At 32.5% G+C, this 14,982-nt stretch overlaps 1 protein-coding gene across 1 annotated transcript; it reads right to left on the bottom strand.

The window, feature by feature from the left end:
* Positions 1–3,694: 3,694 nt before the first annotated feature.
* LOC149179307 (uncharacterized) lies at positions 3,695–4,733 on the bottom strand. Its single transcript, XM_089423811.1, has 2 exons — positions 4,450–4,733; positions 3,695–4,314 (listed from the first exon to the last, which is right to left on the bottom strand). Exons 1-2 carry the CDS (start codon positions 4,592–4,594, stop codon positions 3,977–3,979), a joined length of 483 nt encoding a protein of 160 aa, XP_089279937.1. The 5' UTR covers positions 4,595–4,733; the 3' UTR covers positions 3,695–3,976.
* Positions 4,734–14,982: the final 10,249 nt, after the last annotated feature.

Raw genomic sequence — 14,982 nt, 5'->3', positions numbered from 1 at the left:
CTTCTGAAAGAAAGAACATTTTTTAAAATTTATCAGCAACTTATTTTGCTGCAACTTCTCCAAAACATATCTAACATGTCGAAAATGTTCTTCCTTGGTCTTGCTGAAAATCAGTATATCGTCAAGATACACAATTACGAATTTCCCAATGAACTCCTTCAACATCTCGTTCATCAGGCGCATGAAAGTGCTAGGGGTGTTACTCAACCCAAATGGCATCACCAGCCATTCATACAGACCTTCATTGGTTTTGAAAGTTGTTTTCCATTCGTCCCCTTCTCTTATTCTAATCTGGTGGTATCCGCTCTTCAGATCTATCTTCGAAAAATATGTTGCTCCACTCAAGCAGTCCATCATGTCATCCATTCGTGGCAATGGAAACCTGTATCTGATAGTAATTTTATTTATTGCTCTCAAATCCATACACATCCGCCACTCGCCTCCTTTCTTGGGAGCTAAAACTGTTGGAACCACACAGGGACTTAAACTTTCCCATATCAATCCTTTGTCCAACAATTCATGTACGTGCTTCCTGATCTCTTTGTTGTCCTTAGGACTCATCCGGTAAGCAGCTTTGTTTGGTAAACTAGCTCCGGGGATGAAATCTATGTGATGACTGATACTCCGCTTTGGTGGTAACTTATCTAGTAAATCATCCACCACAATGTCGCTGAATTCCTGCAACAAATCCTGGATTTCTTCAGGTAAGTCAGAAATTTCAGTATGCAACAGCACTGCTCTCGGTCTCCTTACAACGGCATACTTTATCTCGTTATCTTCAATCTGTTTTAAAAATTCTTTTCCCCCCATCAGCAACACTTTTGTCCCACTAGTTTCTGTTGTCTCTTCTTCCTTGATGGGTACTAGTGTATGCTTAATCCCATCCTTGACAAACTTGTAACAGTTTTTATGTCATGAATAACTTTTCGGTCATATTGCTAGGGTCTACCTAGCAGAATATGACACACGTCCATGGGCATGATATCACAAATCACTTTGTCCCTATACTTGCCAATATGGAATTCCACCTCACACTGCTCATCAACTAGCAGTTGATAACCCTTTTGTAACCAAGACACCTTATAGGGCGTTGGATGCTTCAACCTTTTCAAACCCAATTTCTCAACCATCTCTGTTGCAACCAGATTATCAGTGCTTCCACTGTCTATAATCAGTTTGCAACATTTTCCATGTGACTTGCACACAGTCCGGAATAATTCCTTTCTCTGGGTTTGTTTAGCTGTCTCCTTTGCTGGTTTCAGCAGTACCTTATTCAAGACTAAGGCCTCTCCTGTCTCCGGTACATTCTCTACCTCTTGGGGTGGTGCTTATACTTCCTCTGTTTGAGCAACATATGCTCTTGTTTTTCCATCGTGTTCTCCTTCAGGACACTCAAAGGACCTATGCCCCCACTTGTGGCACTTGTAACACTGATAGGCAGCCCCTCTGCCTCTTCCATTACCCCTTCCTCTCTGGTATGGCCTTCCTCCCCTAGTGCTACCTTTCTTTTCTATTGTTCCTGAGGTCTTTGAACTGCTGCCTTCTTCACTGTTGTTGGTAGTCCTTCCTTTGCCAAAGGATTGTCCTTTCCCTCTGCCAGATCCGCATCCTGTTCTGGCATTCTGCTTCCATGTGATCTTTTCTTCTACCTTTAAGGCACTCTAGTATGCTTCCTCTATGGTTTTTGGAGAAAGAATACTTATCTCGTCTAATATCTCCAGCCTTAGCTTATTCACAAACCTTGCTGTATTTTCTGGGGTGTCTTCAATGTAACTTGCTCTCAGATTCACCTGATAAAACTCTTCAGTATATTCTTTCACCATCATTCCTCTCTGCTTAAAATTCTGCACCCATCAATACAGAGCAATCTGGTAATCTTTGGGCAAAAACTTACCCTTCATCTTGGCGACCATTCTGGTCCACTTTTTAATAGGTAACTTATTTGATCTTCTCCTTTCTGCTTGGACACTGTCCCACCATAAGGCCGCATGTCCTTTTAACTTGGTGGCAGCAAATTTAACTTTCCTATCTTCACTGATCTCCTCACATTCAAAGTATTTGTCTAACTCACTAATCTAGTCCAACAACACTTTTGTGGACAAACTACCATCATAGTTTGAAATCTCAGGCTTTGGCTTACTACTAGCCAATAAAACTGACCTTAACAATCTGATTTCAGGTCCTTCCTCATCTGATCCATCTGTCGTAACTGTAGCTTCTTCATCACTGTCGTCTCCTCCTTCCGGATCCCTTCTCCTTCCTACTTCTACTGCTGCCAAACAGGCATTCAAGATCCTAATCTCTTCTCTCAATCCTTCATCTACTACCCTTCGAATAGCTCTGCCACGACCTCTTCTTCCGACTTCCATTTTGTAAAGAAAAACAAATTAACTCTAACCTGCTCTGATACCAAAATTTGATGGGACCAGCCCTGAACACCTACGACTTATAATTAATTGTTGATTGTAAAGTTGATTGTTTTGTGGTTGGCTGACTTTATGGTGCGGTACGGGAGGTTATGTCATGAGGACAATTGTCCTCCTCCTCGGGCTTGCTTCTCCTGCCTCTTCACTATCCCGCGGAATCCCTAACTCCGACCATTCTATTGTTGCTCTGTCGTTCTGCTGCTCTTTCGAGGTCTCGGCTCCTGGTCTTTGGTTGTTGTTTCACGAGGGTTTTTTTTGTCCAACTTTGGGAATGATTTCTCGTGAGGGTTTCTATTTGCGCACGTTGGTGATGTTTCTTGCTCTGAGCATGGTTTTGAAGTTCTGGGTTTGGAACCCTGGGTCTCAGTTTGTGGTCTCCGTCTGTTCGGCTCTGGTTATGATTTTGGTTGCAGGTCTTTGCTATACGCTCGGTTCGATTATGCTATTGATTTCAAAGTGTTTGCTTCGTTGTTTGACTGCTTGCTTGGCATTTTGTTGCAGGTCATGGTTGCAGGGTGGCTCAGCTCTCGACTCTCATCCGACGTTCAACCAAAGGTGAGCTCTCCTTCTATGCCTTGCGCTTCTACCTCGTTTTCTTCTGTCACTGATTGTTCTTGCTCCTTGTGAGCAATGGGCACTCTGTGACCATGACCTTGGTCCACGGCTTCCTTCCTTGTTCGCATGGGCTCGGCTCCTTCGATAAGTCTTTCCTTAAACCCTTGCCTCTGCTTTCAATTTTTGTGCTTATGGATCTGTTTGTTGGCTCTAATGGCCTATTTGTTGGCCACGCACATATACCGCTGGGCTGTTCGTTTGTTGATCTCGTGTCATGACACCTAGGCTTGTATCGGGTAAATTCATTGTAACTTGGCACTTGCTATTGAAAAATAATCGGAACGATTAAGGGGAGAATGGAAACGCTTCAACTCAGGGTTTTAATTAATTAAAAATTAATTTCTATAGATTGTAACGCAAAAGGGTAAACCTTCCGACTACCCTATGTGAAATCGCATCCGTCCATTGCACACTCAGACGAAGGATATTCGTAAGATATTTCCAAGAATATTCGTAGGATATTCCCAAGACATTCAATCCGGTTCGTTGATTAAAAAAAATATATATAATTCCCCAAGCCTTCATCCATCCCAGGTTGAAATATATATGCCTATGGGCGAATTATAATCAAAATTTTATGATAAAATGTTATGGTGTATTGGTTTAATTTTTTTTTTTTTCTTTTTCAGAGTTATTCGTTCCTTTGAAACGGTAGGCTATAAGCCTTACATAAGGAGATAGATCCTTCCTTGGCCAAACAAACTAGCTGGAGATCCTTCCTTGGCCAAACAAACTAGCTGGAGGTGTTTCTAAAAGAACCTTTATCATTAGTTTGGTCACTATTCAAACAATTTCTAGAATAGATAGACTTTCAAAGAAACAAATTGTTGTCTCGTGGTATAGAAACAACACACACAAGAAGGGTTAACCAACACATGACTGTTTGTTTACTATTAATATCATCACCGATTGATGTTTGTTGGAGAAGCTCATTTTCAGCTTTGCACGTCTAATAATTTGGTCAGCAATTCCATGGCCAACGCGACTTGAGGAGCTGAAATTTGAGATACTTCAACGAGGAGAAGCAACAGAAATGCAGGGACGCTCGGTAATATTAAGGCCAAAGCAGAGATGGCGATGGCCAGTCTGCTGTTAATCAACATGCTCTGCGAGCATTGAAGGAATTGACACATGTCTGAATCATATGTAATGGACCACTCTTTCTCCCACTTCATCCAGTGCCGTGGAGGAGCGTAAGTTGTTTCGTGCATTCTCAGCTCCTGCATCAGTTTTCTCAAAACAATCATTTCCGTATCTACTCTGCTCGGTTCACCTGCAATGACAGCTTTTTCACCAGAAACGTTAAAATAGAATTTGGATTTTCCACATACGAATAGATAGACATAGAAATAGTGCTTACCTACTTATTTATAAAATAAAAAAACTGCAACTGATGGGATCAACGTACCTGAGCCAGATTGCTTGCCTCCAGGGCCACCAGCTCTAATAGCAGCTTTTCGACATGAAGATCCTGTGGTGACTTTCGAAATTACAAACTGATCTTCCCAACTTCGCCTGCAAAGGTAATAAACCGCACAGGCTTGCTGCTCCATGCACAGCCCCGGTAGCAGCAGCGACTCTTATATCCATCGTTTTTATCATCTGGTTCATACTAATTTTACTCCGACTTGATGATGAGAAATATCAATTGTAATTTTTAATCCTCTTGTGGGAAGGAGGATGATCGATGAGTTGGAGTGCACTGATGAAATGAATTGAATTAAATGTATTTATCGACACCCATGGGCTTTCAACCTAATGCCGTGGAGTGGAGTGGAGGGCATGGACGCAACTCGCTACGCACACGTACTCTACGCGAGAGACAACTCAAGATCGGAGTGATGGAAGGGACGCATAACTCATGTATACGGATGTGCCCGTACAGACGCGCTTTCGCTCGTCCTATATCGCCGATAAAATGTGCTTTATATATAATATAGAAAAAGACACATTTCTTTAATTAAAAAAAATCAAATCAAAAGACACATTTCTTTTAAAAACAAATTAAAAAAAAAAATCATTTCAAATGTATTTTGAATGAGTACAAAATACCGACTTTTTCCTGGCTTTTTACCATTTAAAAATTATTTGTTTTCTCTCTTAATGATATATGTTCATCAGTGATCTAAAAAATTATTATATTCCCTTTCAAACTATATATTTATTATTAATTAAAAAATATATTATACTCACCTATTTTATTTAAAAATAATATTAATATAAATAATAAAATAAAGTGTATATTTATTATGAAAATTAAGATCGCTTGATTGACCTGTTAGTATATTATAAATTTTTTGTCTAATGTTTAATTTAGTTATTGAACATACTTTACTAGTTTTCATATTTGAATATGAATTATAATGTTGGCTTAGTTTAAATATAATTAATTTAAAGTAATAAACAATAAATATATATAATTTTATATTAATAAAAATTAATGTGGATTTTTTTTATAAACTTTAATATTATATTGGTTCATTTTAATCTATTATTTGTATAGAAAATCTATATTTTTTAGACAAATTCTATCCATGCATGTGAATGGAAGATTATGCATAGATGAAAAGAATTTTTTAGAATAATCATGTTAGGTTATTGATGTTCAATGGTGTCATAAATAAAATCAAGCAAGGGCAATGACAATTTCTTATTTGCCTTAGTTTACCATTTTATGATCCACAGAGTTGTTGCAACGCTGACCCACTGATTTTTTGCAATGGTGAAATTCGATGCAATAGTTACCCAACAAGTTCCCGTAACAGTGACACAATGAGTTGCCACAACGGTGAACCAATGAGTTGCCGCAACAGTGAACCAACGAGTTGCTACAAAGTTGAACCAACAAGTTGCTGCAAAGGTGAACCAACGAGTTGCTGCAATAGTGAACCAACGAGTTGTCACAAATATGAACCAACGAGTTGTCACAACGGTGAAATAGTTTGTTTCCACAATAGTGAACCAATGGATTTTTGGCAATTAGGTTTGGTACTCTCCTAGCCCTTGAAAACGAACAACAAGATGTGTGCTTGACAATGAAGCACTAAGTCAAGTAGTTTAGAACAGCAGAGAAGTTCCTCATAGAAATACAAATAATGAAGGCTATTATATTGCATCAATTTGGAATTGATATGCAATTTAATGACCAAGATTTTTAAATTCAGAAAGCAAAATCTGAAAACTCTTCATAAAGAAGCACTGGTCAAATATTAAGAGGATAACTGATGAGGAATCAACATAAGCAATAATTCTCTCCAAGAATAAATAGCATCATAGGAAGTCATTTCATCTAGCCTTGCTAAAATAACTTATCTATGTTTGCAACTTTAAGTCTTATATTCAAAAACTGTGGGGCATGCAAACATATATTAAAAATGGCCTTCTTGTATCTTGGAGATGATATTAAGGATGGCCTTCTTATATCTTAGCTGTTGAAATAGACAAATTTCCTCTAGATAATCAGATATTGACATGCTTTTTCAATAGAGATGGTTGCATTTTATAATAAAATAAGGGCGAAATTACTCAATTCATTCTTATTTTCATGGATTGAGTCACATAATAAAGGGCATACATAAATTCATTTTGTTAAAATTTATTTTTTCTTTATTACTTATTCCTAATGCTTGAAAACTGAAAATTTTGTAAAGATCTCCTCTTTCTACTAGGGAACTGGTCATCGTTTCAAGGTCAAGTTTCAATAAGTTATTTTTGAACAACAGAAAATTAATAGCGTTCTAAGTCAAATAATTCTAACGAGAACCAATTTATTTTCATAGAATAAACTATCATATGCATTTGGTTATTGAACTAGGACGCACCATCGAACTAGAGTTTAATATCTCTATTTATTTCCATGGATTCTTGTACGATAGGGGTTCTTACGAGCCTTGGAATCTCTATTTTCGTATAGAATAAATTCAACAAAACTCAATAAAATAATCTAAAAGGTCTCGCTTCTATACTTTTTGCATGAGAGGGCATAATATGCATATTATTATCTGAATTACCAGGAGTCTCATATTGAAATGTGACCAGGGGTAAAAAACTTACAAACAACGCAAACAACAAACAACCATAAAACTTACTGTTGCACTTCAATGTGGGTGATGACGACCTTCGGTCATCTAGTTACGGGTACGTTGGGTTGCAACTGCTTAGAAATCCATCTCGTGAGGGTGCAAGGTTGTCTAGCAGGTTAGAAATCGAAATAGGGAATTTCAGAAATGAGAATGTGGGAAGCTTTAAGCTGCAAGTATTAATTCAGTTGGACAGTGGTAGGAAAAACATCTTATTGTACTCGTCGTGAGGCAAATAGAGCTTGTGACAAAGATAAATAATGTTTGGAAGACAAAGATGGAGAAGGTTTGGGAGATAGAGATGGAACGAGGTGAGGTCCATGGCGAGTCGACGAGGGTCAACCGAAGGGGGATGACCGATGACGGGAGGGCGCAAAAAATGAAAGGTGAATCATCAACTCATTAGACTATGCCATTTATCATCCATGACGCTATGGAACCCAAGTTGATGGCTTGGTTACAAGAAGCTCCATAAACTCAGTACACACACGTAATCTATTCGAGACAACTCAAGTTGCCCTTTATCTCTTCCCAATATCAAAGTGATGGAAGGGACACACGAATATAGATGTGTCCATATAAACGCGCTTTCTCTCCTTATATCATGCTACATATTCCAAAGTATCACAAATGATATGTGTTGTATATGATAAAGAAAAAGACATTTCTTTGGAAAAAATATTTGATTTCAAATGTATTTACAATGAGTGAAAGATACTTCCATTTTGCTTATTTTATTTTTTAGAAAGATATTTATTTTTTCTTTTTAGAAATAATATTTTGGTTTTGGAGTATGTTTTAAAATTATTGTTCTTTGGCTAAAATATTGTATTTCTCGGACATAAAAAGGTTAATTTCCCAAAATCTAGGACTAAAATTTTTCCCTCTTGGAGATCACTAGTGGGTAATTCTAAGTGGGATAGTTTTCCTTCATTAAGGGCACTGAATCAACCTCCATTCATAGATAGTCGCGAGTAATAGTCCTCTTCATTACTAGTTTCGCAACCAAATTACGATAGATTTTTCCACCATATAAAAAATAAATAAAATATTATATTCTCCTATTTTAACACTTCCATTATATTTTTTTATTTAAAAACAATATTAATACAAATGTTAAAGCAAAAAGGTTATATTCCGCACTTTGACACCTAAATACTCCCAACCTCAACACTCTCTATTCTATGTGGTCTATATTCATTACCTATATTGAACAAATTCAGATCGCTTGATTGCCCTGAATATTACATCATATTTTCAAATTAAGGTCGCTTGATTGCCCCGATTATTACATCATATTTTGACGTTTTCGTTGTGTGTCTAATGCTCGAAGGCTTTTTGTAAATAACAACCGAAAGCTTTTTTTTATGTTTATTTGGTTTATATTCATTGTTTATTTGGTAGAAAGAAATCTGTTTGGTAAATGTTTTATAAGTATATTTGGTCTTTTAATTTTTTTCTTTAAAATTGTAATGAATTTTTTAAATTGAACTATTGTTGTGTGACTTATGTTTGGTCATTAGTTTTTAATTATTTTCTAATTTTTGTTTAATGTTATGTATTGTTAATTATTTGTTATGTATTTTACTTAAAGAATGGGATGCAAAATTTATATATGTATTATAAGTTTAAATTTATGAAGGTTAAATTAATCGATTTGTGTGGGTTTTAGTTTTTTTAGATTGTTTCAAATTTAAATCTCTAAGTTTATTTTAGATGGTAAAAATAAAAATAATGGTTCTAACTCTTTTATGTAACACCTCAATATAAAAGATCAATGCACTCATTTGTTATTGTAGTCGGAAGCTTGGGGGAGACCCACATGTTAAATGTTAAAAAGGCCAATATTTGTTTGCTTATTTTCCCTTGCTCTTTTCATGGCTTTCACTTTTGTTGATTGAATCGTCAATGATGATTTTTCTCCTAATGGTTTTTATGCATTTTTATAGAAATATGATGGAATATAGAAAAGTAATGTGCATATTTACTATTCATGGATATAAGCATAAATAAATGTTGCATAACTCACCTTGAAGGAATTTGTATTAAACGTGCTAATTATGTAGTGCACTTGTTTGATCAATACCTGCTAAATTATAAAATCCAACTTTGAGCTTGATTGGATAATTGGCATGAACTAATGATTTCTTAAGTATTTTGATGGTTTTTTTCATGATTTGGTTTGATTTATTTCACACATGAAGAATTTTGCTCTGTGTCTTATTCATTGCCTATTTATTATTCATCAATTGCATGGTAATGGTGTCTGTGAAGTGATAAGAGTATTAAACTTGAGAATATAAAATGGGGAGATCAAAGCACATAAAGCATTCATTGCAACCAAAGTATTGTGCTTAACTATGTTATTCCTCTTATTAAATTTTTAATGAGTAGTGATTGGTGTACCTATCATTGAAACAAGTTGAATATCACATGCATGGAAACTAATTTCAATGGATAACTACCATCCTTACACTTATTATCAAGTTTCACAGGTTAACACTTGTGAGAAACCATGATTAAATTCTTGATTCCAATCAATGTGCTTGCATGCTTTTAATTATGAAGTTTTTTCACTTGCAAATCAAGGAGTTTCATGAGAATGGGAAGAGTTAAAAATAAGGGAACTCAAGTTGTGACAAAGATGCCTTTTGATTTCTGTTAAGATCAATTACTATGCATTATCAAATACCAAAATATTTTGTAACAAAACCACACATTTTTTAAAACGATCTTATTGATCTAAATTGTGCAGGGGGTTATAGTCTATGTTTAGATGTAAAAGTTATAAAGTCATATTTTTATGTAGAAAGGAGCTTGATATACATGTAACTAATGGAGTAAAAACTTATTAAAATTGACTTTGTTAACATGACACCTTATAAGAAGGAAATACGAAGAGAGTAAAAGTCAAGGAGAGGACACAAAATTGACCTTATTACTTGTAATGGTTCCTAATTGAAAGCTTCTCTCTCTCTCTTCATATTTTTCTGATGTATTTAATTATTTCATGCGACTAGTTTCATGGAAGATTTGTATGTTTTCTCTCCTCCTCTCTAAGAATTCAAGCCTTCTGGTTCTTAGCCCTCAAGCAAATGAATTGGCTATTCCATCTGTGTTATATTTATACTTTGTGGGAATCAAATTCTCTCCTATTTATGATAACGTCACAAAAACATAATTTGATAAGAAAACTTCCATGCTTTATCTCCCTATATTAAAGTTGGACATCAACACAGAGGTAATCCTCATAAATCTATTTGCATTTGAAGCTCTTGTAGCATCTTGCATGCTTGGTTTCAACTAATACATCAATTTCATGAACATTATGACCAAATGTGAACAAGGTGTGAGATTTGCTAAGAGATTGGGGAATAATTTCCAACCACCTCCAAAATGGCGAGGAGGTTGAAATCCTATGAAATAACATAGGTGAGTTGATGTATAGAAAAGTTGCATATCTAGATAGAGTTATAGAAGACTTAAACTAATAGTGTAAGAATGGGTGGAATGATATTATGGTGGAGTTTGTGACCAAACATATAGTTACATCATTGAAATTTCTCTTTGTTAGTTGCAATGATACGTTGCATTGTTTATATACATTACATTTGGTCTATGGCTATAAGATATCGTTAAACTAGTGCAATTTTTGAAGACTAAACTTAGGTACACATCCTAGTCTCCCTGAGACATTTAACTCATTAGCCCCAAACAAAAAGACAACCTTAAAAAGGAAAAAATAATGCATAAGGTGATAAGTCTATAAAATAGACATTATGTTACATGGCATGTTTCTAATAGGGAACAAAAAAACAACACAAATGCAAAGGAATATTCATCCTTTGAGAGAATGAATTAGGTGTAAAAGCATTATACTAGTTGATGAAAAGCCATATATTGAAAAGTTTTCTTTCAAATTTATCATCTGATTATACATATAAAATAATTACAAGAATCCACTAGGTTAAATCTATTCTTTTTAAAACCAAAGAGTACAGACTATCGATTGTCTTTTTTCTCTAAACAATTTAATGTACCTCAACATTATATTTAAGAATCACTTCCTAATAGCAGGAGAAAGAGTTTGAGGAATGATTTTAAGCTCTTACAATGAGAATGAATCAAATAGAACACTTTATAATCAATAATCTTGATTTAAAGAGACCAATTGCAACTGGGAAATGAAAAGATGTGCCTTAAGTTACCTGACATTTCCAAAATTTTCATGTGTCATGAATCCAAATTATTGGACACAATTTTGTGAGGACATGTGTCCAACATTCATTTTTCATGTTTCTTGTTCATTGGACACATGTCGAACATGCATTTGTCATGTGTCTTTTTCATAGGACATGTCTAAAACATGTGTCGTAAGTGTGTCCCATGATTTAAACATGTGTTAATGATGTTGATGCTAATTCTAATGATGATTACATAGAGGACTACTAATATTGGAAGTAATGTTAACTTTGATGATGATAACATGGAGGAGGACTATTGACAATGCTGGTGATGCTAATTTTGATGATGATGACACGGAGGAAAGTTGTTGACAATCATAAGATATGGTATGCTTCCATCTATAGTTTTAGTATCTACCTTATTTTGTGTTTTTGAATGGCATTCTCGCATACAGTACTAATGCCTCAATATCTAAATAATACATTTTAATGTATGTTTCGTGATGAAAAACTTGTATTTTTGCATCGAGAGGTGCATTGCACAGTGTAGTATGAGGTTGGTGTGTAATTATGTGAGTGAGTTGACACATATTTTTTAAATAAAAATAAAATATTCTCTAAATAGAAAAGAAATATGTGATGTAATAAAAAACAAAAATAAATATGCATGTTTAGTTAGTTCTAATTAAAAGCATTATAAAACATCTATAATACCAACCTCAATATGGTCACCCGATTTGTTGTTGATATTACAATCAAATGTGGTACCAATGTTTTACTCACTCTTAGTCATAAATAAAATATCTATATGTACACATGATTTAATATAATTTTATATCAACATTAAAAAGAGATAAATTAATTAGAAGAAAAAAAAAACGTGAGTAAGATGTTTAATCCTTATACTTTTAAAAAATATTTCAACATAGGGTTTAATTAAACTACTGAATATCTATGTTAACTAATTTATGTCGATATTCACTTAATATAATTCTATATATGGAAAGAAAATGTTAAAATAAGATATTTTAAAGTTGTATATACTAAAATATTCAATGTCAAAAGAAAAATTGTAATTGAAAGTTAAAAAATAAAAATATCAAATATCAAATATCAAATACTTCCTAGTAATAATAATAAGAGTGAGATGTATAATTCATTAAATTCCCAATATAAATAAATATGTGACATGTAAACATATTTATAATAATAAATTTCAATGGGATCATCAATAAAATATTTTAGTGCACGATTAAGTAATATTTACATATACTTGAAAATTTAATGTCAACTATGAATATAGTGTATATTGTTTAAAATAAATTATATAAATATGATATAACATAATTAAAAAAAAAATTGTTATTGTTAAAATGTTTGAAGTAGTCTCATTTTACATTTTGATTAATTTTTTGGTAATTTTTTTTCTAGTCAATTTTCCCTTAAATCAAACAAAGATTATTTGGACTTACAAGTTTAAGTTATGTACTTTATATAGCATTCAAAAATACAATTTTAACAACGAAAAATTACACATTGTATATATATATAGAGAATCTCTATAGATTCAGGAGATGAGAGAGATGCGATTTTTTTTTCAAATTTTACACTCTAAAAGAAATTTTCATATGAAAAGATTTGATCCCTCTTGGCACATACTAGATCCATGCTTAAAATAAATCTATAATAATATAATTATAATTTCTTGTATTTGTAATCTAACTAAATCATTAATATAGTACTAATTGTATGATTAAATTTATATCATCATCATATAAATATTCTAATTTCTAAATTTTAAAATAAATTATAATTGCTTTCTAAATATTGAACATCCTTCTTTCACTTAAATATCACCATTTTGAATTAATTCTTAAAAAACCCAAAAATTTAACTCATACCATCTCCATTCATTCCCATTCCCATTCTCATTAGAGATATCACATAAAAGACTTAAAAAAAGGAATATACCTATATAAAAGTATGAAGTGGTGTTGAATACAGTGGTAGAAAAATAATTTCAGAGAAGGTATGGATATTGCTTCCTTTAATCATATCAAAGGCATAGGTGAAATGGACAAAAACAATATAACTCATATTACTTCTCTAATAACTCATATTACCTTTTTGCTCATGCTAACGGTTACGGTGTTGCTCTGTTGTAAATGGTTGAATACTTTGATATTAAAAGAATTTGAAAGAGAGTCTTGTTATTGATTTTCTCAGGTGAAATGGACAAAAACAATATAACTCATATTACTTCTCTAATAACTCATATTCCCTTTTGCTCATGCTTAGGGTTACTGTGTTGTAAATGGTTTGAATACTTTGATAATAAAAGAATTTGAAAGAGTGTCTTGTTATTGTTTTTCTTTAAATATTTAAATTATTACTAACTAATTTAATAAATAAATAAGGTATTAATCATTATGTTTTTACAATTTTTTTCACAATTATTTCATAACTAATTGATATTAAAAAAATCATAAAATAATAATATTTTTTGTTTTTAAATTATATAAAATTATTCAATATCACTTATCAATTTACAATTCAAAATTCTAAACATTGTGATTAAAATCATATAAATCTTTATTAGCTACCGCAATCGCATGGGATGGGGTAATTTTTTTTTTTTTTTTCGTTTTAACTTTGTTATATCCCATCTCATGAGATTGGTGCAACTACAAACTACAATCCATGTAGATGTATTTGTTGGGCTTCCACAAAACAAATGGCTATTGTTATGTTATTAATTTCTGTTTTTAAAGAATTTGATTTATTTTTATATTGAGGTGTTTTTTTTTTTTTTTAATTTGTTATTGTTTACTTTTTTTCATCTCCATTTGACATTTGTCTGTATGTTGTTTTGACATTTGTTTTATCTTTTTTATCTTTTAAATGAAATTAATTAATTTTAAAAATATTATATGAATAAGTGTTATATAAAATGAGTTATGGTTTTTTGGGCATGTAGTATTGATAAGGCATAGTAATGGTCCATGATATTATAACAAAGCCTTTTCTAATATGTAAATTAAAATTAAGTTTGTTATTTATTTATTTATTATGTTTTTCAAAAAGAATAATAATAATAATGATAATTTAATTTTAAGATTATGGTTAAACTAGATATTAAATTGATATAGAGATTTTTGCACTTAAAGTTATATATATTTTTACCCTCTTTCAATTTGAACCTATAAGATTTTACCAAAAAAACATATACTCTTAACCCCATATATATATATATATATATATATTTATATATATATATATATATATATATATATATTAAATTTCTCTCCTTAATATTTATACTTGGTTAATGTGAAATTTCTCCATTCCACATATAAAATAAATATATGTAAAATAAAAAATTCAATAATGTGAAAGTGTTCCAAATTATAAATGCATATCATATACTTAATAGGCACTCATTCAAATCAAGAGTGAGGAGTGTTTACTTATTGTTTGAAATTAAAAATGGGGAAAATATTTACTCACTCATGATTAAATAAAAGTAAATCGTGATAACCAAATTCTTAACAATGTTAACATTCAAGTGATGGAAAAATTATCACATCAATTAAATAACTCACTTTCATTTAAACTATAAACTTTTTTCATCTCCATTTGACATTTGTTTGTATGTTTTGTGTGTATGTTGTTTTGACA

This window comes from Pinus tabuliformis, chromosome 4_1 (assembly GCF_031772625.1).
Source record: "Pinus tabuliformis cultivar Carrire ecotype Pingquan chromosome 4_1, CPIR1, whole genome shotgun sequence".
NCBI lineage: Eukaryota > Viridiplantae > Streptophyta > Pinopsida > Pinales > Pinaceae > Pinus > Pinus tabuliformis.
The sequence above is the reverse complement of the archived record's forward strand: the minus strand, read 5'-3'. Positions and strand labels throughout refer to the sequence as shown.

Coding starts and splice junctions, on each gene's coding strand:
- LOC149179307 (XM_089423811.1), bottom strand. CDS start 4,594: ATGGAGCAGCAAGCCTGTGCGGTTTATTACCTTTGCAGGCGAAGTTGG. Junction 4,315..4,449: donor AGGCAAGCAATCTGGCTCAG/GTACGTTGATCC, acceptor CTGTCATTGCAG/GTGAACCGAGCAGAGTAGAT.